The sequence below is a fragment of the Nylanderia fulva genome, unplaced genomic scaffold, assembly GCF_048542155.1.
Source record: "Nylanderia fulva isolate GAGA-0341 unplaced genomic scaffold, ASM4854215v1 Scaffold644, whole genome shotgun sequence".
Classification (NCBI taxonomy): domain Eukaryota; kingdom Metazoa; phylum Arthropoda; class Insecta; order Hymenoptera; family Formicidae; genus Nylanderia; species Nylanderia fulva.
The window spans coordinates 23,261-45,000 of NW_028190747.1; the positions used below are offsets into that span (position 1 = coordinate 23,261).

The 21,740-nt window shown below is 36.3% G+C and overlaps 1 protein-coding gene across 1 annotated transcript; it reads right to left on the reverse strand.

Moving 5' to 3' along the window:
- Positions 1–13,728: 13,728 nt before the first annotated feature.
- Positions 13,729–19,095, reverse strand: LOC114942072 (uncharacterized). Its single transcript, XM_085488168.1, has 3 exons — positions 19,051–19,095; positions 18,522–18,759; positions 13,729–16,808 (listed from the first exon to the last, which is right to left on the reverse strand). Exons 1-3 carry the CDS (start codon positions 19,093–19,095, stop codon positions 13,729–13,731), a joined length of 3,363 nt encoding a protein of 1,120 aa, XP_085344294.1.
- Between the last annotated feature and the right edge of the window lie 2,645 nt (positions 19,096–21,740).

Here is a 21,740-nt window from a genome sequence, read left to right on the forward strand (position 1 = left end):
TTTGAAACACAGATTTTACAGGTTTTGCACCATTCCTCAACATCTTGTTTGCAGGTTGCCCAGAAGAATTGTTTTCGAATTTTTCCTAGAGTCTTATTGGCTCCGAAATGTCCTCCTGTTGGAGAATCATTCGTCTCCTCTAATATTTCCTTTATTCGTACTCGAGGAACCACGAGTTGGAGAAAATTTGATTTTAAATTTGGAGCTTCCCATTTTTTATAGAGGATCCCATTTTTCACAATCAAAGAATCCCAATACGACCAATATATTAGAGTTGAAATGTCCTCTCCGACTATTTCTGAGCGTGGGGGACGAATTTTTGTTTCCTTGGCACGAAGAATAAATGAAATGTCAGGATCTTGTCGTTGCATTTCACGCCAATTTTCCAAATTTTCGCCTTCGAACACAATACGAGAAACTGTTTGTTTCCTCTCCTCTGAATTTTTCTTTTCCACTTTTGCACAATATTGACAATTGTTTGATTCACAAAGTCTTCTAGACAATCCGTCAGCATTATTGTGAGAAATCCCTTTACGATAGATAATCTCAAACTCGTATTGCTGTAATCTCTCCATCCATCGAGCTAATTGACCTTCCAAATCTCTGAAAGATAAAAGCCATCGTAACGAAACATGATCCGTACGGATTAAAAACTTTTGTCCCAAAAGATAATGACGAAAAAATTTTATAGAATCTACTATCGCTAAAAGTTCCCGGCGAGTAACGCAATAGTTCCGTTCGGCTTTATTAAGCACACGACTAAAATAAGCAATTACTTTCTCTTCTCCATCTTGTTTCTGAGACAACACTGCACCGATTCCTATATTCGATGCGTCGGTATCTAATAAAAATTCTCCCTTTTCCCTTGGAAAAGAAAGAATTGGAGAAGAACATAATAAAAACTTTAACTTTTCAAAAGCTTTTTGACATTCATCTCCCCATATGTATTTAATTTGACCTTCTGTCAACATGTAAAGGGGTTTAGCTAAGGAAGAGAATCCTTTAACAAATTTACGATAATAAGAACAAAATCCCAGAAAACTTCGTAATTGTTTTTTTGTGTGAGGTATTGGCCAATCTTTAACAACGGAAATCTTATCGGGATCTGTAACAACGCCCTCCGCGGAAACCACATGACCCAAATATTTTACAGTTTTACTAAATAACACACATTTCTTCGGATTTATTTTTAAATTTGCTTCTCTTAATCGTAAAAATACTGTTCTAAGATTGTTTATCATTTCAGTAAAACTTTTCCCAAAAATTATCACATCATCCAAATAAACAAGGCAAATTTTTGATAATAAATTTTGTAAGACCTTTTCCATAAGGCGTTCAAATGTTGCAGGGGCGTTACACAACCCAAAGGGCATAATTGTAAATTGCCAAAGTCCTTTTCCTATTGAAAAAGCCGTTTTCTCTTTGTCTTCGGGACGGATCTTAATTTGCCAATACCCACTTTTAAGATCAAGAGTGGAAAACCAAGAATTACCTGTTAGCTGATCAAGAATGTCATCTTCGGGGAAGGAGATAAGAATCCTTAATAGTCACCTCGTTTAATTTTCTATAATCAACACAGAACCTTATAGAACCGTCCTTCTTTTTAACCATGACAGCAGGAGAAACCCATGGACTATGTGACTCCTCAATTACTCCACGTGAACTCATATCTTCCAAAATCTTATCGACTTCTTCCCTCATTTGAATCGGAATCCTACGAGGAACCTGTTTTATGGGAGGAGAATCTCGCACATTTACATTATGTTCTACAACAGTACAATTTCCCGCAATAATGTTCTCAGAAAATAAATCATCAAATTCATTAAGAAAATCGACAAAACTTTCCTTTTCTATTTCAGTTAAATGTTGAGAATTCATTTCATAGAGTTCTTTCAAGGGGATTGGAACTTTTTTAAAAGAATCTTCAATTCTAGCTATTTCTTTTTCAAACGTCGGAATTCCAAAAGCCGAATCAAAGATTTTTTCCAAATTTACCATTTTTAGAAAATCTATTCCCAAAAGACATTCATCATTTATGTCTGCAATAAACATTGGAATTTTTAACGAATATTTCCCTAATTCGACTTTAACTTCTGCCCAAAATTCTACACAAACTTTTTCTCTGGTGGGATATCTTAAATTAACAAAATTCTTAGAAATCTTCCTTTTTTCTTTTTCAACGAATTTGCTATTTATTATGGAAACATCGGAGCCCGTGTCAACCTTGAAAGAACATACTTTATCATCTATTTTTCCTTTAAAAATGAAATAATCATTATCCTTAATTCTATTTACATTTAATATAACTTCCGAGGAATTTTTCACGGAAGCCAAACTCTCCCCGGTAAGCTCGGCTAAACCAAGTTTCCCTTCTCAATAGGACATTCGTACCGGAAATGTCCGATTTTCCCACACGTCCAACATTCTCTTTGGCCGGCGCTAAATTTGCTGCCTGGCCAATTTCCTTTTCCGTTCTTTTCTTTCTTATCTCTTTCATCCCGTTCGCCTTCTAATTTATTACCCTGCGCGTTCTTTTTTTCAATACTCGAAAAATTTTTATTAAAATTAAAATTTCCTCTCTTTCTTTCGTAACCCTCCCCTTGAATTATTTTTATGGCTTTTGCCCTTTCAATTGCCAAACTCAATGAGGTTATATTTTCTAATTGTAAAGTTCGTTTGACAAAATTATCATATATCGCTGAAATGAATTGCGCGCAGGCAATTTTATTTCGGATTTCGTGTGGGCACTCGGGATACGCAAGGCGAACCAATCTTTCAAGTTCCGAACCTAATGTTGCCAAATCTTCCCCAAACTTTTGTTTCCGATTTGTAAATTGAACGTAATAATTTTGTGATAAGAGTCCTTCTCCAAAACGCAATTCAAGTTTTGATTTTAATTCGTTGAATTCTAAATTGGACACGTCTTCTACCGTCTCTAATACTGAACGCGCTTTTCCCCTCAAACTCGAAGCAAGTGCAACAGTCTTTGTCGTATCATCCCAACTATTTGCTTGAGCAATTAAGTTAAACTGCGAGAAAAATTCACGAAGTGATACTGTCCCGTCATAAGTATCAGGTTTTAATTTGTACCCTAATATCGCGCGAAAATCGTTCTCCCTCTTATTTAAAAAATGCGTACCCGAATTTCCACACGTTCTATTATTAGAAGGACTTAGCTGTAGATTTTGTGGCCGGGAATGAATCTCCTTCAAGGCTAGAAGTTCCTCGTCGTGACGACGCAGCATCGCCGCAATTTCGTCCTCTCGACGAGTCTGTTCCTGTCGCATCTCTCGCATTTCAAGAAGGAGAACCCGAAGAGCTGTAGATTCTGTTACCGCCGGTTCTCCTGCGACTTCCGGTAACGAGCCCGTTTGCTCTCCTGATTCCTCGCTGCCAGTCGTTCGAGACGGAGCTTGTGAACGGGTAATTCTCGGGGAATGTATCATTCTCGACGTTTCCGTTCCGCTGCGGTGAGATATTCCTTCGATCCGATCCCGGACGAGCCCCCAAAATGTTACGTCCTCCGGACGTTCTTTCTCGCAAAGACGTCTCTCGCACACACTCTCACTCACTCGCGGCTCGCGAAATAAATACACTCTCTTATGAAGAAATGATCCTTTATACAATGATGAAATACAATGACTAATGTACACGCGAAAGAAAGAAGGATTGCTCTCTGGTCAAGTCACGTCCGTTCGAGATGACAGCTAGACCAAAACTGTCATGGAGCCTGAAAACAACCACCGGGCGGTTGTCAATAAACAACCCCCATTAACGATGAAGCTCCACGACACAAGGGATGATATTCAGGGGGATGAAAGATCAGGGACGTAACAATATATAGATCTCAACTTTCTTGAGCGGTTTGCAATTCCGCTACAATTCGGGCCAGCCTGACAGTTAATCGTCCCGTTAAAGCTTGAAAAAACCAAGTTAAAGACAATTACAAAAATAAATAGGAATACAATACTTTTTCATCTCAACGTAGGTTTGACATGGAACTAAAAGTAGAAATAACAAAAGAGGAATACATGTATATTTTCTTAACTCGCATAGTTTAAATTAATGGATTAAACTAACACGGCTTCCACAGTCGCCCTATTTGCTGCCTCCCATGTGCCGCAATAGGAAGTGTTTGTTAGCTGATGATTTTCAAGTCGGTCAACACATAACGATCATTTCTTAAAACACGGGCTTACTTGATAGAGTCCTTTTTAGCGGGAATTAATTTTTTTGGGCGGCCCAGCCCAGATGTACATCCAAAATTTTGAATCATTACTTTGTCTCTTATCGCATATTTTTCAGGGGGCTTTATGTCTCCCATTGAAAGCGCGTTGTTCGCTTCTTGGCTTTCCCGATCCGTTCGCCTGCTTGCTCTCGCATTTCTTACTAAATCACGGGATACATTGATATTTCCCTCCTTCTAAAACATCTTTAAACCTCCACCATATTTTTCGCTGATGACACCGAAAAACAAAATACGGGCCCAAAAGACAATTGGCAAAAATACATAGTGCAACTAATATTTCAAAGTAGTAAGTATTGTCATAAAAATATTGATAGTATATAATAAGATAATATCTTAATTAAACATGTTTTATATTAAAAAAATGACTTTTTCGTATTTAATATATCAAATCATAACTTCCCAATATTTATGAATACGGTTATGGAAAAGACTTATATAAATCATGTAATACAAATGTATGTATATATATAGACAATTAATGTAATTACAGATTCATATAAGGAAACTATAGATGTTGTACATAAAAAAATTCAAACCGATACATCAGATACATCATGTTCGCAATTAGGCCGAGGGAAAAGAAAAAAGAAAACATTCCAACCAGTTACAGCAAACAACTTAAATGATGACGATTCAAATCCGCGAATGACACCATCTCCGTTAATGACTGTCATGGATTTGCATTTAGAAAATGAACAGTTGACAAATGGTATAACAATAAATAAATATATATATTATTTTTATAAATCTTTAACATTATTTTTTTAACTTGCAAATAAAGTAATGCTTAATAGTGTAATTTTTTATACATTTAGATTTGATTAATGATGATAACCAAAACTTGGACAAGGATATCGAAAATATGGATGAAACAGCAATAAACGTGAGTCAAAATAAAAAGAATAATATTGCCTCTGAAGACCATGTAACTTCTGATGAAGGTATAAACAAATAATTTTTGGTACAATAAGGTATTAAACTAAACAATACAAGTCGATTTTAAGTAATCCCGCTTAATATATATATAGTGTCTATTAATTTATTAATTTAATATTAAATAAATACAATAATGATACTAAAAATTTCCATTATTTAGATCCTAAAGATGCTGTTAATCCAGTAAATAATATGATACCAACCGATATCATTTTTGAAAATTTTCCAGCAGGTAATCATTCATATTTATTGTTCTTTTGTTTATAGTAATATAATTTGTAAATTTATATTTCAGATAGTCAGAATATTGTTTCAATCCTGCAAAACACGATTGCGATTAAAAAATTATTGGAACAACAAAATGCATTTTTAAAGCAATTAGAGCGTACAAATAATTCGCTTCCACTGCTCTCAGCATCTGGTTCAAGCTGTAGTAGTACTTTTTCTCTTATTCCGAACAAACCTTTCAAGAAATTTACAAAATTACTTGATTTTGACATCGCATTAAAAACTAATGAGGAAGGACAAAAACAAATGGTAAAAATAGTCTACATTTCTTATTTCTTGTTTTTTGAATATTTGAGACAAAATTCAAGGTTCGAGCTGGTAAAATAATGTAAATGGTTAGAAAGAAATTGCTTTCAAAAGCAATTTTGATTGTTCAAGCTTGATTAAACTAGGATTATTTTATAACATTCATTATAATTTCATTGTACCATTGTTGAATATGCCAAAACTACTGATATCTATTTTTAAAAAATATATATTTAACCCTTTTTCCTTCTGACTAACTGACTTTAATTGAAATTAAAATAGACAAAAAAGATGCTCAATATTTACCAGAAAAGGCTCGAACAATTGTATATATATATATATATGTATTTACATTTTTTTCGTAGGAAACATTTGTCTATTTATTAGGAGGCACTTCTCCCCACGATCAAATAAAAGCTGGACTAGAAAAAATATTTACTAATAAATTGGGTACAAAATGTTCTTGGATGGGTCGCAAAGGCAACTTCGAAGTGAACACACTAATAATTTTAAAACGTATATAGAAATGTAAAAATATATAATTATAAAAAATTAATGCTTTTAATAGCATAATAATTGTACCGGTACTATATTAACTTTTTTTTTGTTACATTTGTAGGATCGACTAGAAAACACTTTCCATTTTTGACAGATAAACAATTTCAGAACTATGTGTCAGCTTGGTTAAGGCACTCAAAAACGCGCTACGACAGAGAACTAGTATGTTTTACGTTTTACTTGTATATTTTAGTTTTCGATATAACAACATATTTATTATTACTTTTATTTTTTACAGGCAAAGCAACAACGTCAATAAGTTTTATCATTTTTTAAGTATCACAATAATAGTTACTTGTGTATTTAGTGTATTCATGAATTTTTTATTTTTACGTTAAAATCAAAGAGAAATTAATATTTTTATATTAAAATGTTGGCTTGTATTAAAATTATTTAGCGATAAATGAATGCAATTAGATGATAACTTATATATATTACTAAAACTTCTTTTCTTATTGCCCACATTAACAGCACTGACCATATTAGTTGTGTTAGCGATTTGTGTTATTATGTATCTTATAAGTTAATTATATCCCCCATAGCAAAAAATGTCACAGTGACATCACAATAAGCTCACAATAGAGTCACAAGGTGACAAAAAAATGTAATGTCACTGTGATGTCATTGTGAGATTATTGGAAGGTAACAGTGATATCATTAATCACAATTGAAGTGATATCATTGTAAAATGTCACATTGATATAACTAGTATATCACGAAATGTAACAATAAGAATAAAAAAATCTGTCATAGCAAGAAAATGTCACAGTGACATCATAAAGATGTTCTGCTGTGACGATAAAATATATATTTAATCGTCACAGCACAACATCTTTATGATGTTACAGTGATATCATCAAAAATGTCACATTGATATAACTAGTATATCACGAAATGTAACAATAATGATAAAAAATCTGTCATAGCAAGAAAATGTCACAGTGAAGTGACATCATAAAGATGTTGTGCTGTGACGATCAACAATTAAAATTAGAAAAATAAAGTTTAATTTATAATATATTTAATAAATAATTTATATTTATTTATTTATATTTATTACTGCTATAACTAAATATATATTAGGGTGTCCAATTTAAAATAACACGTACACCACTTCAAATATCTCTTAAAATATTCATCAAATAAAGGGCATCATCTACTTTATGACCTCCTTTGAATCAAACAACTTTTATTTGAAATATTTTTCTTTAAAATAGTCGCGTTCAGCAGAATGACTGCTAAGTTGTCATCTTGTCAAGACTTGACGTTGATTTGATCTAAAAGTAAAAGAATCAACACGTCACCGTTAATGGACGCTACTTAATGTAACCTAATCTTACCTAATCCTAATGCAAGCGTGACCGTGTAGGCGCGTACACGTTGCCCAAAACGCTCTGCAGCGTATACGCAGTCTGTTGGTGTACCAGCACGTGTTTTTTATTTGCATAAGAGGACATTTTGACTCAAAATAAGTGATCTCAGAAGATCACTTAGCAATAAGAAGTGATTTAACAAAGTGAAAAACATCAACATAAAAATTAAGGTTAGTATATACAATATTTTTTATCTTATGTTTGTCTTATATTTTTTTCATATTTATTGTAACAAGATATCTTTTTTTCATTGTATATGTATATTTAGGAAAAAAAATATATTTTGTGAAAAATATGGGTCGCAAACGAAAACACTCAATATTTTATAGTGCAAGACATAAACAAAGATTAGTTGCAAGAAACACAGTAACAGATATGAATATGATAACTCATCAGACTGATTCTGCGGATTCTATGGCAATAATTAATAATAATAATGATCAACTAATTGTTGTTGATGAGAATGCTTCGTCTTTATGTGATTCTGATAAAGTATACTCAGATAGAAATCTAAATCAATATTATGATGAAAATAATATTAACTTTCTGAATGAAAATAATGCCTGTATGATACAAAATTACACGGATGCAAATAAGCTGCAAGCTATAGTCGATAACAATTATGAAAATCTGTGTTTAAATGATAACGAAACTTTTATACATGACATAAGTAAATGGGCTATTGAAGAAAAGATATCACTCAAATCACTCCGTCACCTTTTACAGATATTGCAAACACACACTAATTATACTTTGCCTAAAGATCCACGTACATTATTGCAAACTCCTAAATCAACTGAAATTATACAAATTGAAAACGGAGATTACTGCCACTTAGGTCTCGAAAAAGCTCTTCTAAAAATTATTGAAGAACGTAAAAGATTGAATTTTGCTCTTGATAACATTCAATTATTTATAAATATTGATGGTTTACCTATATATAAGTATTCCACAAAGAGTTTATGGCCAATATTATGTGCAGATAATATTATAAACAATGTATATGTCATTGCCTTATATTATGGTGAAGGAAAACCAAAAAATGCAAATGAGTTTTTAAAAATGTTTGTAGGTGATGCTATTGCTTTTATAAATAATGGGATTGATTATGAGGGACAGATCATAAAAGTCGAAATTAAAGCAATAATTTGTGACGCTCCTGCTAAATCATTTATTTTAAATGTAAAAGGACACGCTGGATATAATAGTTGCACTAAATGCATTATTGAAGGTGATAATATAGAAGGACATATATGTTTTCCATACACATCTAATATGATGTTACGTAATGATAAAGAATTTTTTACTGGATCTTATAATCTTGATTATCAAACTGGTGACACAATTTTAAAAAATATACCAAATCTAGGCTTAGTTACAAATGTGCCACTAGATTATATGCACCTGGTATGTTTGGGTGTTATGCGTAAACTTATTATGTTATGGCTTTCAGGACCACTTAAGATAAGATTATCAAATTCAGACAAAGAACAAATTTCTAAGAAACTAATAAAGTTACGCAATTATATTCCTTCTGATTTTGCTCGAAAACCAAGATCATTAAAGTATATCAAACATTGGAAAGCCACAGAATATCGGCAATTTTTATTATATACAGGTCCTATTATATTGAAAGGAATACTACAAGAAAATGTATATTTAAATTTTCTAACATTACATGTAGCAATCACAATTCTTGCACATCCTACTTTAACATATCAAACTTCTATTATAGAATATGCAGAAAATTTATTAAAACATTTTGTAAAATCATTTCAAGTTATCTACGGTTCTAAATATATTTCACATAATATTCATAATTTATTACATCTTGCTGCAGACGTAAAACAATTTGGTGCTCTGGATAAATTTAGTGCATTTAAATTTGAGAATTATATGTCTACGTTAAAAAAATTAATTCGTAAAACTAACCAACCATTACAGCAATTAACAAGAAGATTTGCAGAAATTGAGACAATACATAATAATGAAACATTCAAAATATATTCAAATTCATACGATATGGAAAAATGTTTTACACGCTCTCATTGTGATGGTCCTATTACGAAAGATTTCATTTCTGTACAACAATATAAAATTTTTTGCAATAATCAATATTATATTAACTGTGATGATCCAAAAAATAATTGCATTTCTTTTGAAAATGGACAAATAATGTCAATTTTAAATTTCATTAAATCTAATGACAATAAAATGTATGCTATTGGCAAAGTACTTGTGTTAGTGGAAGATTTATATACACAGCCTATTTCGTCATTAACTTTAAATATTGGTATCATGTCTGAATATTCTCATCTTCAGACATGAGAGTTTGATAAAATTAGAGCAAAAATGTTGAAAATGCCTTATAAAAAAAATTATATTATATTTCCGATGTTACACACAACTGAATAATACATGTTTAATATTAATTTGCATTTGTAATTAAATAATTAAACGTAATTATAATACTCTAATATAAATTGCAAATATTATTATTATTATTATTATTATTATTATTATCGTCACATTTTTATCATATTATTTACATCATAGATTATTTATAATTTCAATGCTGATCAATTTTTATTTACAGTTATTATGGCGTATAATATTGTGGAGTTCGAAGATGGTTTACAAATTGTTCCTTCTGAATGGTTAACTGAAAATAATAAGGAATGTAAATGGCCATCATATACAAGTCAAATTAAGATAAATAAAGCAATTATGAAAAGAATATTTCCTTCTGATGATTGGCAATTATATAAAATAATCCGTATTTTTGGTAGCAGCGGTTAGTAATATAAAAAATGTATTTTATTTTTTTATCAAAAATTATATAAATTGAAATTATAATATATATGTATTAAAAGTATATATTAAAATTTAAATTTTAAGTGATATTTGATTATAAAATATATAAAAACAAAAATCTAATTTTTAATATTCAAAAATTTTATACGTTTTAGATACATATGATAAAGCTATAGACAAACTTAAATTAGCTGAACAAATATTCGATATAGATGGTGATGATGGAAATAACCTCAAAAAATCGAGATATCAACGAGCATAAAAAATACAGGTTCATCTCCTGATAATTCTGATACAAGCGACACAAGCATCAATAAATTAAAAACTCGCAATGATTTAGAGTTAGATAATTTTCCTAATACACCAAAAGCTTTAACAATAAATAAGAGCAAAATCTGTGAAATAAAGACACCATTAATACAAGGTGATAAGAAAATGAATCGAGTAAAAAAATTTCAAGTTCTTCTGATAATTCAGATAGAACTGACACAAGCAATGATTTAGATGAAGCTTCTAATATATCAAACGATTTAAATAAAAGCAAAATGACTTATGAAATAAAAAAACCACTGATAAAAAATTATAAGAAAATAACTAAGCCTCCGATACAAATAAGTAATGAAAAAATAATTAATATTCAGTCTAAAAAGTCTGCAGTTACATATAGTAAATCTATAAGTTCACAAGAACATCGAACAGCAAATAAAGATGACCTTGTTCCACAAAATTCAGATACAATATCTACATCCGATACTTGTAATGCTGAGATTGATGTAGGTAAAAATATATGTGTTATTAATTTTAAATTTTTGTAAAAGCTTACCTATATATATATATATATATATTATTAAAGTTTTAACTTTTTTTATTTATATCACTGTAAACATATATTTAAAATGGTATATAATTCGTAATATTTATATAATCTGACAATGAGTAGATATACAATAATATGTGTCAATTATTTTTGCAGATTTTCATAATTTAATTATCAGGAAACTAAATGCAGTATTGTTAAATCTTACAACAATTGATGAACGTTTAATAAAGTTGGATAATCACATAAGAAAAAATGAGGAAACGGATTTAAAAAAAAATGAACATTATGATTTCGATTTGCCAGCAGATACCGTAGAACAATTACAGAGAATTGATAATCAATTAAAAAACAAATGTGTTGCTGCAGAAATGGTATATACAAAATATTATCATTTTATACTTACGATTAGAAACATTTTATTGAAATGTCTTATAAAAAGCAATATTTTGGACATATTTATTTATTTATATAATGTTAAATAATTTTAAAGAAGTTAAAAGAAAAGTATAGTTAACTTTTTTTATAAGAGAAAAACAAATGTTTATTATTTTGATATTTTTAGATCATAAACTAATATTAATTAAATTATTTTATATTTTTAGACAAGACAATTGAGCTTTTTAGGAGGTAAGGATCATCATGATGTGATTTCGTACATGATGAAACATATTTTAACAAATAAATTAGCAATGGAATATAGTTGGGCTGGTGCAAAATTGAAAAATGCCTTTAAAAATCTTCGCATTACTATATGTATCATAAGTAAGTATATAAATATTTAATCACAGAAATGTTTTTATTGACATATTTTTGACACTTTATATATAGCATTCTATGCATGGTTATATTGGATGATGCTATTAGAACTCTAATATCATTATTCAATAATATGTAATCATAGGAATATAAAATAATTTTGAATAGTATATATACATATATACATATATATATATATAAAATTAAGTCGCTTTAAATTTTTATATAATCTATAACCACACATATCTGTTTAAACTTGTTGTTAGATGCTGCGCGAACTTCAAGAACCAATTTAACAAATAAGGAAGTTGAGGATATAATTGCAAGATGGCTAATTTTAGCCAAGCAGAGATTTGACCGAGATTTGTAAGTTATATATAATATACCTCAATTTAACTATTTTATCATCTTATCTCAAACTTTTTATTTTTATAAGAAACTGATTTTAAAGAGGGTGAACACATGCACTATCTGTTCATTATTGCGTGTATTAGTTTTTTTAAATTAAATACAACATTTAAGAACTTATTGTTATTTTTGTATAGAATATTTATTGCAGAATTGACTTATTGCACCTATGTATAACAATCACATATTTCTTTTTAGGAAAAAGGAAGAACAAAAAAAGAGATGCGAAAATGAGGAGATCTAAACAAGAAAAGGACAGGTTATTAAATATAATAATTTTAATATATAATAAATAAAATATTTGAACGTTTATTATTACGTTTATTGCACAGTTTATTATTATTACGTTTATTTATAGATTTTATAGAGTTTATTTTTGCATATGTACTTTTTTTATTTTGAATGTATTAATTTCATACACAGTAATTATATATATATTTTATTATTTAAATGGTTACAGTATTAAATACATATGCATAGTTGTAAGTGCAATAAAGTAATTATTAAATATTATTTTTTAAATATAGTATAAAACGAGAAACGTTATAATAATATATACAGTTGAATATTAAAGTAATTTAAAGTTCTAAGTATTTTAGTACTTTTATGCGTAGCTGTAGCATAAAAAATTAACAATCACTATGTTTATTTTATTAATGCCTATATATTAAAAAGTTATGCACATTTAAGTTTTCTAACAATTGTATCAATTTTTTTTCATAATTCTGATAAAGTGATAACTAGAATTTAAAAAAAATTACTTTAAAAATGATTTATTATAAGTATTAATTATATATGTTAGTGATATAGTTATTAAATATGTTTTGTATATTTTCTCCTTTGGGTTTTATCGGAGCTATCGCCTAGTTCTCTCTTGTGGACTGCGTCGATAGGCAAGGATAGATAGCAGGAACTAGTCTCTTTATTCTAAGTAAGAATACGTAATTTTTATTCTTCGGATCACAAATGTTCTTCTCGGGTTTACCGGACGGCTCGTCGTACCAGACTCGCCTTCCGTACCGCATCGCTCCTTTTTAAAGACGCGGAAACTCTCTCCTAATTCGGCGCTTCGCCCTTGTGGACGCAATAACAAACTGTCGATGTACACAATTACAGAGAGCTCTCAGGAGCGTATATCGAAGGCGCGCAGGGATCACGGAAATTTAATTTTTTCCCAAACATACCCCTCGGGTTGAATCGCCAAGGGATTCAAATGACAGTCAGGGGTAAATCCTTACACATTGAACTGCAATCATTGGAGACAACCTGCAGAATTTAGATTACGCTGAACCGTCCGGTCTTACCGGCAATTTACAGAGTTTAACAATAGATCTTACAAAAGTAGAAGACGCGGTCTTGACCTGAGCAACTCGCACCAGGCCATCCTTGTCAGGCTTACATTCGATGATTCTCGCAAGTTCCCATCTGCAGGGAGGTAAATTAGGATTTTTTATTAGAACAATATCGTTTATGCGAAATTCATCAGATCGATTCTGCCATTTAAAACGCTGCTGCAAGGTGTTCAAGTAGTCAAGACTCCACAATTTCCAAAATTGCTCGTATTTCGCACGCATTAATTGCCATCGATCGAGTCGTGACTCGGAGATATGTAAGACGCTCGGACTCGGAATCGATTTAATGGCGCTACCAATTAAAAAATGCCCTGGTGTGAACGCATTGCAAGAATTTACATCGTCATGAAGTGCGGCGATCGGGCGCGAATTCAAACATGCTTCGATGTTACATAGAAGCGTGGTGAACTCTTCGACCGTAGGTGTGCAGGAACCAAGTATACGTCGCAAATGGTGCTTAACACTCTTAACACCTGCCTCCCACATGCCCCCAAAATGAGGGGCAGAAGGCGGAATGAAATGCCATTGAACTGGCTTTGACGCGAACTTCGCCTGCAGATCTACGTCGGCTTGAGTCTGTCGGATCGCTGTAACAAGTTCGCGATCCGCGCCTTGATAGGTAGTCGCGTTGTCGGAATAAAGATCGGATGGAATGCCACGACGCGCTACGAACCGTTCGAAAGATGCGAGAAACGCAGCCGTGGAATAATCATGAACGAGCTCTAAGTGTATAGCTCGTGTAGCGAGACAAACAAATAGCGAGATGTATGTTTTGTGCGACTTACGTCCGCGGCCGGAAGCGTCTCGAATTGCGAAGGGGCCGGCGTAATCAAGTCCCGTATGGCAAAATGGACGGGACGGAATTACTCTAAATGTAGGAAGGTCGGCCATAAATTGTACGCCGGTTATGGCGCAATGCCGAGTACATGTCACGCAATTGCGGATACAACCTTTTACCATGCTTCGCGCCCCCAGAATCCAATATTGTTTTCGCAACGTGCGAAGCATTAACTGTACACCGCCGTGAAGTGTATCCTTATGAATTTGATCGATAATGAGCTTAGAAAGGTAATGCTTTGGAAGTAGAATCGAAAATTTACGATCATATGAAAGGTCAGACAGTTGAAGTCGACCACCCACGCGTAGGATACCGGAGGGATCCAGGAACGGATCGAGAGAATGGATGGAGCATCGAACTGGTAACCTCGACTTGGCTTTGAAAGCGACGATTTCTTTTGAAAAGTATTCCGTTTGCATCTGTTTAATCCAGAATCTGTGCGCGGTTTTTATTTCATCGACTTGCAAAATAGAGAGACCTTGAGCAACATCTGGGACTTTCGTTCGAAACTTGAACCGAAGGACGTATGCGGTGACCCGTAGTAAGCGTGGCCACGTGGAGATATGATTGAAGGATTCAAAAAGTTCCGCTCGATTTGAATGATGCGAATGGACTGCATTTGACGCTTTCAATTCGGAATCATCTTCGGTGCAACTTATCGTAGATTGAACTGGCCAATTATCCTCGTTAAATTTCAGCCATGCCGGGCCGTTCCACCAGGAACTGGAAGGCGTTAGCTGAGCTGGATTTATGCCGCGCGATGCGCAATCTGCGGGATTATCTTCTGTTGGCACATGCAGCCATGTCGCCGTAGGAAGCTTCGTTTGAATAGAAGACACTCTGTTAGCTACAAATACTTTTAAATCTGATGGAGCCTTTTGCAACCATGCTAATACGATTGTCGAGTCACTCCAGCAAAACACAGGAATGTTTTGCAATTTCATCGCGTCAATAGTAAACGAAATACAGCGTGCTAGCAGCTGAGCCGCACAGAGCTCGAGTCGTGGAATCGAAATCGTTTTAATCGGAGCAACCTTGGTTTTTGATAGAAGAAATCGAACATGACTATCGCCAGAATTCGTGACAATTTTTGAATAGACTACCGCTGCATAGGCTTTAGATGAAGCGTCGCAAAAGCCGTGTAAATGCAAGCACTGAATGTTACGCTCGAAGCCTAACCAACGAGGAACTTGCAGAGTCGTCAAGTGTAACATCTTTTCGCAAAAAGCATTCCATTCGGTTGTTATTTCCGCAGGAAGAATATCATCCCATCCGTAGGAAAATTTCCACAGTTTTTGCAGTAGAATTTTGAGAGATATCGTGATCGAAAACACCCATCCGAGGGGATCGAATATTTTCGCTATCGTCGAAAGGATTTGTCGTTTCGAAATGTCGGTAGATGGTGGACGGAATTTTATTTCAAAGGAAAAGTTATCATCGCAAGGTGTCCAATGAATACCGAGTATTTTTAATTGTTCACCTTCTTGGAAAGGCTTGGAACTTGCTAGACCGTGATTCGCAGGATTCATATCTTGTAGAATTTCAAAATCGTTGCTGGCCCATTTTCTGAGATGAATGCCTGCGCTTAGTAAACAGCCGATTAGTTGGTCGCGTTTTTTAATCGTGGATGGTTTATCATCGCCTCCGGATAGGACATCGTCAACGTATATTTCATTTTGCAAAATTGCTTGAGCTAGTGGAAAACGCGAACTCTCGTCGATTGAAAGTTGTTTGAGCACGCGTTGGGCGAGATAAGGCGCGCAGGCAGTACCATAAGTAACGGTATTTAATGAATAAGTATGGACTGGCTCGTTCGGAATCGTACGCCACAATATTAATTGATATTGGCGATCGTCTGAATGAATCTGTATTTGTCGAAACATTTGCTGAATATCAGCGGAAAAAACGTATTTGTACAAACGCCATTGAAGAATAATCGCCGGAAGATCGGCTTGCAACTTTGGACCAATCATAAGATGGTCATTCAAAGAAGTGTTATTCGAGGTATTTGCCGAGGCATTAAACACTACACGAAGTTTGGTTGTAGTATTGTCCTCGCGAATAACTGGATGATGAGGTAGAAACGTCGGTTGAAAGAAGCGTTGCACGTTTTCGATTTTTTGCATATGCCCGAGCTCTTCGTACTCGTTAAGAAAGTCGACGTATTGCCCTGAAATTTCCCGAGAATTGGCTAAACGTCGCTCTAGTTGCGCGAGTGAACGCGTAGCTACTGACCTTGACTCGCCGATTTTTATCGGAGGACCAGACTTGAAGGGTAAGCGGACAACATAGCGCCCTGAAGAATCGCGCATATGTGTCTCTTGAAAATGTAAGTTGCAACGAAGATTTTCCTCTGAGAGAGCGTGTGTCGTTGGAATTTCTTCCAGCTCCCAAAAACGTCGGAGTTCGAAATCGAGATTGCCAGAAGTTGCTTGGTGAACGTGAATTCTTTGGCTATTTTTTTGGTTTGAAATAGGACCCGAAATGATCCACCCGAATATCGTTTCTTGCGCAAGTGTAGCATCGTTAGAAGCTTTCATTAAGCCACCCATCATAATTGAACCGTATAATTCGGCCCCGAGAAGTACTTCGATTGCATCATTTGAGCTTGGATTTGGATCGGCTAGATTCAATTTGGAAAGAAACGGAATCTCTTGTAATTGGAAATGAGGTGGAATGTACGCTGTAATTTTTGGAACGACCAATGCTTTGGTATGAAGAATCGTATTATTTTTATTAGTCGCGCTGATAGAAATAGAGACGGCATGTTGAACGCAATTAGACGTAGTGTCACCGATGCCAGATACCTTTACGCGTGTTGAAATTAAACGAGCTCTCAACATTTGAGCGACTCGTGACGAAACGAATGTGGCATCGGAACCTTGATCGATTAGTGCTCGCGTGTAAACATGTCGACCGTTTTCTGATCCTATACAAACACGTGCGGTAGCCAGGAGCACGGGTTTAACTCCCGCGTTCACGTGTGAATGTACGTTGGACGCGTTATCGCATTGTCCAGAGTCTGTTGTTGTCGTTAAACTTGACCTTGAATTCTCGTGTAACAAAGTATGATGTTGTCTTTTACATTTCAAGCAAGTAAAGGAACTACGACAATTCGAAACGTAATGACCTTTGGTCAAACAATTTTTGCATATATTATTTTTTTGAACAAACTCTAGTCGATGCGAAATGCTTAACGCTTGAAATTTCTCGCAATGCATTAAACGATGTGTTTCGGAACAAAGAGCGCACGTACTCGCGGTGTTTGTATGGTGAGAACGCACTATATTATTTTTTCGTGCCGCATTTGGAATCGAGCGAGCACCGGAACTCTTTTCGGATGAGTTTCCGTTGGCGGACTTCGAGTTATCTCCGTCCTTGGATACAGCCTCAAGCGAACGAATTTGTGTATCTAGAAACGCGTATAGTTTTTCCATCGTAGGATATCTCCTCTCTGAACCTAAGCTGACTTCCCAATCTTTTCTCGTCAATTTGTCTAGTTTTTGTACAAGAATGTAGACTAAAATCATATCCCATTCATCTACAGAACATTTCAAGGCACGCAGAGCATTTATCGATTCCGATGAATTGGAGCGTAATTGTTTTAACCCGTACAGATCGTTAGACGAAACATTAGGAATGGTAAATAAACGTTTGAAATATGCGTCAATAATAACGCGTTGATTTTCGTAACGATTCGTGAGTTCCTTCCATGCAACATCGAAATTACTATCGGTTAGAGAAAGATGGGAAATCAACTTAGCAGCGTCGCCAGTAACCGCGGATAATAAATATTGCAATTTCTCGACTTGCGATATGGAACGGCGATTTTTAACGAGCGCAAGAAACAAATCGCGAAACGTTAGCCACTCGGTTACATTACCGGAGAAAGAAGGCAAGTTGATCTTCGGCAATCGGATCTCGTTGATAGACATCGTTGCGGCCGCCGTTGGTACAGGAATGGAAATTGAAGCGACGTTGAATGCCTCGAGTTTTTCTTGAAAGAAGTCGTAGGCTTGCATGTACGAGACCTCCGCCTTGTCTAGCAGCTTGCTCTTGAAGAAGGGAAGCTGTGCCGCGTCTGCGTCGGTTGCTACTGCCTCAATGATAGCGGCATTCTCCTGGCATTAATTCCAGTAATTTTGCAAGAGTTGAAATCGTCCTTTAGTGATGGCATGAGTTTGATTATCAACTCCAAGCTTTTGGAAATTCGTTATTGAGTTCGTTAAATAACGTAAATTCGTATCGAACGCAAATATTGCCTTGTCCATTTCGATCTATTGTCTTGCAGAGCTCGACTTTGTAAGGTAAACACGGTGTTGAAATGGAGAACGTATGTATGTGAGTCGAAATACTTCCTTGTCGTACGGAAATTTTTACTCGGAATGTAGCGCAATTGTTGAATGGCTCACTTGAAGTAGTTGCACTGCTTGCACGTGTATCTTGTTTGAATCCATCCGTTAATTTCTCGACACAGATCCGGCTCGAAGGACCATGTTTTGTATATTTTCTCCTTTGGGTTTTATCGGAGCTATCACCTAGTTCTCTCTTGTGGACTGCGTCGATAGGCAAGGATAGATAGCAGGAACTAGTCTCTTTATTCTAAGTAAGAATACGTAATTTTTATTCTTCGGATCACAAATGTTCTTCTCGGGTTTACCGGACGGCTCGTCGTACCAGACTCGCCTTCCGTGCCGCATCGCTCCTTTTTAAAGACGCGGAAACTCTCTCCTAATTCGGCGCTTCGCCCTTGTGGACGCAATAACAAACTGTCGATGTACACAATTACAGAGAGCTCTCAGGAGCGTATATCGAAGGCGCGCGGGGATCACGGAAATTTAATTTTTTCCCAAACAAAATATGATTAAATGATGTGATTTAACGTGAATGTGTATTAAATGATAGTTATACACCCACACACACGTACATATATAATAATATGGCTTATATTTTTTGGAACGTATATATGTATTATTTAAAAAATAAAAATGTAATTAAATAAATTACATTTATAAACTTTGAGACAAGCATATGACTACTGGCAGGATCAACCAGGGAGCTTCGTGTTCGGTTACTCGCAAGGGAGTAACTCGCGAGCGAGCCCGAAGACTCGTCGCTAGCTCTTTTTCCGCGCGCGCGCGCGTTCGATGCCGAAACACCGACGCGCGCGCGACACGCTCGTATGTGCCATTTTATTTGCCGCCGGTCTTGCTCAGCCGGTCGGCGACACTCTGCTGTGTTTAACGCTATTATGTAAAGCGTACGAGAGAACGACGGAGGCGAGAGTAAACCCCCGACGCCGCCGCCTCTCCTCTTCTTCCTCCTCCTCTCCGTTCAAAAATCCACAAGATCAAAATACTCGTGTTCTTATTCTTCCAAATGTTATGATGCGCGGTCTCGAGAGACCGCGCGATTCACCCTGACGCTAGATCGACGATGGCGATGCTTAGACGTCGAGGACTGTTCTGTCTGGTTCGTACGCGTTTAACCGCACACGACCAGCAATAAGATTTCGCTACGGCGTACAAAGCGAGCGGGAAGAAGCAACTCTTCCCGCAAACTCGTATCCGTGGAGTAGATGCTCGGTAAGCGCGACGATTCCGCTGCTGCGTACGAAACGAGAGGGAACCGCGCGGCCAACACACTAGAGGCGTGCGCGCCACATAAGAGCCATTCGGTCTTGCGACACCGACTCGTGGCAATGCTGTGCTCGTAATAAATAAGTGTGCGTTAATTTTGCGCGCGTTCGGCGACGAACGAGAAGAGCCGCACCGTAATCCCCGGCGAAGAGGAATACGAGACGACGCGAGAGTCGAACGTACGTTCTCGCGAGACACGCAACCTCCAAGCATGAGAAGACTTGGCGGCGGCGCGTTCTGCGACGATCGTATATTATTTTATATATTCGTGGTTTCCAAATCAAACATTTTATATAAATGTTCTCTCCGTGTCAGAGTCGCGACTCGACAGAATCCGTTCTCGACCCGTTCGGGCGATTCTTCGTTTGTCAACGTCGAGAGCGCGACACGTACAATATTAATCTCTCCTACCTCTTATAGTACCCAACCGACCGGCCAAGCGGTCGGCGACGGTACGGAGAGCGGTCGAAACACGCCGGAGTGGCGAGAGACTCGAGAAAGTACGTTTACGACTCGTCCGGACTCGCTCGACTCGTTCGACGCGCCGAGCGCGACGTATCTCTTATAGTACCCAACCGGCCGGCCAGGCGGTCGGCGACGCACGGTCCTACGCACGGCCGTATGCGAGCGCGAGCGCCGAAAGGCGCGTTCAATCGAGACATTGTCGCGGAGAGCGAACGATCGAAAAGTCCTATTGTACGATAAAATATTATCACGATAGCCGTATGGCGAATGTCAAACAACGATAATTAGCATTAATTAAGAAGGAAACAAACGAAATGCCGAGACAATAAGGTATAAGCACCGACGGTACCTCCGGGCCGGGCGGCACCTCCGGGCCGGGCAACACCTCAGGGAACCACGGCCGACCGGCGACACCTCCGGGCCGGGCGACACCTCCGGGAACCACGGCCGACCGGCGGCACCTCCGGGCCGGGCGGCACCTCCGGGCCGGGCGACTCCTCCGGGAACCACGGCCGACCGGCGACATCTCCGGACCGGACGACACCTCCGGGCCGGGCGACACCTCCGGGAACCACGGCCGACCGGCGACACCTCCGGGACGGGCGGCACCTCCGGACGACCGAATGATCTCTCGAAGTCAGACGACCGCCGGCGGTACCTCCGGAACACTTAACGACGATTTACGGCGCCGCAACGAGGAGAGCTACGTAAAAACGTTTCGGACGAAAGTTACTTACTATTCGGCGCTCGCTCGACATGAGGGCGATGTCCGATTACTAACTCGAAACGTGTCTCTCAAACCCACGTGTCGGAGACATATATTTCGAATTATTACGGATGATACGCAACACGCAAGCTGCGGTGACCGCGATTACGGTACGGAACACTCGCCCGATGCGAAATCACGCGCGCGGCAACCGAGACAGCTCGTTACGGGCGTGATTATACGTGCGGCACCACATAACGGCCGGCGTCAACTTAGGGGACGGACGGCACCT

Excerpts from the sequence above, each read along its gene's own strand:
- LOC114942072 (XM_085488168.1), bottom strand. The coding sequence starts at position 19,095 with ATGGATTCAAACAAGATACACGTGCAAGCAGTGCAACTACTTCAA. Across the intron at positions 18,760-19,050 it reads AAGCAGTGCAACTACTTCAA|GAGAATGCCGCTATCATTGA; the intron begins GTGAGCCATTCA and ends AATTAATGCCAG. Across the intron at positions 16,809-18,521 it reads CAACTTGCCTTCTTTCTCCG|GGCAATACGTCGACTTTCTT; the intron begins GTAATGTAACCG and ends GGGAAATTTCAG.